Source organism: Alligator sinensis, unplaced genomic scaffold (genome assembly GCF_000455745.1).
Source record: "Alligator sinensis unplaced genomic scaffold, ASM45574v1 scaffold707_1, whole genome shotgun sequence".
Lineage (NCBI taxonomy): Eukaryota > Metazoa > Chordata > Crocodylia > Alligatoridae > Alligator > Alligator sinensis.
Genome location: NW_005842065.1, coordinates 916,303 through 918,890, shown reverse-complemented (window position 1 = coordinate 918,890; position 2,588 = coordinate 916,303). Strand labels below are relative to the sequence as shown.

The 2,588-nt window shown below is 49.6% G+C and overlaps 1 protein-coding gene across 1 annotated transcript in view; it reads right to left on the bottom strand.

Moving 5' to 3' along the window:
• Nucleotides 1-1,772, bottom strand: part of LDLR (low density lipoprotein receptor) — a 19,665-nt gene extending 17,893 nt beyond the window's left edge. The window contains exon 1 of the mRNA XM_006023389.3: nucleotides 1,402-1,772. Coding sequence (XP_006023451.1) covers nucleotides 1,402-1,621 — 220 coding nt within the window. The 5' untranslated portion in view covers nucleotides 1,622-1,772. The remainder of the gene's footprint in view (nucleotides 1-1,401) is intronic.
• Between the last annotated feature and the right edge of the window lie 816 nt (nucleotides 1,773-2,588).

The following is a 2,588-nucleotide window of genomic DNA, read 5'->3' as shown; positions in this document are numbered from 1 at the left end:
CCCCCCCCCAGAATAAAGCTCCTCCTGGGCGAGGCGAGGCGTCCAGGTGTGGTGGCCCCGCCCTGGAAAGCCTCTCTTTGGGGCGCGAGCCGGGTTCCCGTTCAGGTCTCCCCCTGCCCGTTGGGCTTCTTTCGGGGACGTGCTGGAGGTTTCCCCCAATTCATGACGGGGAAAACCGGTCCAGTCTCAGCTCGGCTGTGTCACGCTTGTTCCCCACCGCCCTTTGGGCCGGGGCCAGAGTGGGCAGATCCCCTTGGAAAGTCCGCGGATATCTCCCTGACCGTGAAAGGGGAGCGATGAGCGAGTCGCTCATCACTCGCACCAGGTTGGGGAGGGGGCGCCTCGGCCGGCCGCCGGCGGAGCCGGGGCTCAGGCTGGGGTCTGCCTCGCGGACCGGGACGAGTCAGGAGCGAACCCGCGTCGTCGCCGAGTTCAAAGCGCCCGAGAGAGACGTCCCCGGGGCACCGAGACAAGTCCTGGGAGCTCCCACCTGCGCCACGTGTCTGCTAGGAGCGGGTTATCAGTGTGAAGACAGACCCGCACACAGCGCCCCGGGGAGAGGAGCCCTCCAGCCCACTGGCGTTAGTAATATATATGTATAAAAGGTATCATTATACAGCCCCACAGGGCTGTATGAAGGGCAAGCTAGGAAGCGTGTCCTATCAGGCAAGCAGACGGAGCTCCCCTCCCGAGGGAGGGGAGAAGGGAGGTGTCCAGCCCTCCCTGTCGCACCCCCATCAGGAGAGAAATGATTCGCATGGTAAGTTATTTTACAATAAGCCACTCCTAGATCGCATCCATTGCTTTTATTACCCAACACCCCTCAAAACAGGGAGGGAAAGGACTCTTCCCCAGTCACATTGCACTCAATACTGTTACAAATATTGGGGAAATATGTTTCCATGACTGTGTTTGCTTATGGGCTCATGAAAGTGTCCGAAATATATTCTTCTTAAAAAACAAAACAACATCCATTTCCCCAGACCTCCTCATCGACCCTCCCCGAACTGCTCCCCACCAGCCCCCAGGACGCAGCAGCAGAGCAGGCGCCGTCCTGTGACAGACGCGCCGAGCGCTGCTAGCAAAGCTTCCACGTGCTTCCTATGGGAGAAAAAAGCACGAGAACCGCAACCCTGCACGCAAGCACTTACTATCTCCAATTACACCATTTCTTATAAGCATTTATTAGTTTTGATAGACATAAAAAGGAGCCTGAACTAGAGGGCTTAAGTCGCCTACACATTTTAAGTTTCCTGACTTTACAGCATTTACATCATTCCACTTGCAACCATAAGCAATGGATGCTGTGGCTTTAAATCTGCATTCAGTTGGTTATACTTCAGTCTAATATTTCTCTCTCATTATTCTGGTAACATGGGGAGAAAAAAAACAACAACTTACCTGAACTGGCAGTAACGTGCTTGAGAGCTACAAGCAGCACCAGCCCTAGCAAAGACTCTGTACATCGCACTCGTCTCATTCTGTAGTTCGTTCTTTCTTTTCCCCCCCTCTTTACTTGTTGGCTTGGCTGGCAGGTCTTCGCCAGCTTGTCCTTTATGTGCTTTAAAAAAAAAATCAGGGGACCCTTGTAAAGCTGGACACTGTCTGATTGCAAATGCATGTGAGGCTAGAGTAATTTGCAGAATTTCAATGTGCTGCTTAGGGGAGTGGCTTAAAATGGGGTGATTTTCAAACCTTTCGACATCATAGAATAGGGCGGGGCTTTTGAACGCATGATGTGACATAGGCAAGTTAACCCTGCGTGCTTCTTGGGCTTTCGCAATGCTTCTATTACTACTCGTAAGAGTGTACAGAGCCCGGGGAAGATCTCCACATCAATCCAGGATGTTTAACCACATTTTCCCCTTTATGTGAGTGTTTACGAGCAGGAACTTTGTTAATTGCTTAAATGTCCTGTAAAGATTGTCTGCAAAAGCAGCTAGGTAGATTTCTTTTCAGGGACTTCCCTTAACTACAACAGTTAAGCTAATTTTCGGTGTTTGCCTCTTATTAAGGCTAGTCAAGTGCTTTGGTTTCTGCAGGTGAAAGGAGTTAGTGAAATGCAGGGCAGTGGCTATATGTATTGATTAATAAAGGGATCACCAGTAAAGATGAATGCTCCAGTAGGGTAAGGCTGTTAACAATTGAGAATAAGTTCATGCTAGCTGATATCAGCCCAAATAAGCATCTTGGTGCACTTGGAGGAGCCCAAGAAACAAGCCAAATTATATTGCATTCTCTTAGTTCCCAGTAGTCTCTTCCAACAGCATGAAGCGAAGCAAAGCAAAACAATTTTCTTGCTCACACTGAAATAAAGACTATTCTGATAAAAATTCAATGCCTGGACACATTGCCTTTAATGCCTGTCTTCTGCAGAGAGTCTTTATGTGGCCTTAAAGAAACAACTGGTCCTGTCTCTGCTCACACCCACCTGTGTATACCACCAAACCCTGCACTAAAATGAGTGGAATTTGGCTTATGTGAAAAGGGGCGTAAGCAAATGCCTGTAAAAGGCCCATCAGATTGGTTTACAGGGACAAGTGCCCACTTTTTTCTGAGCTGTTAGCCTGCCTCTGTGAAGCAGAGGT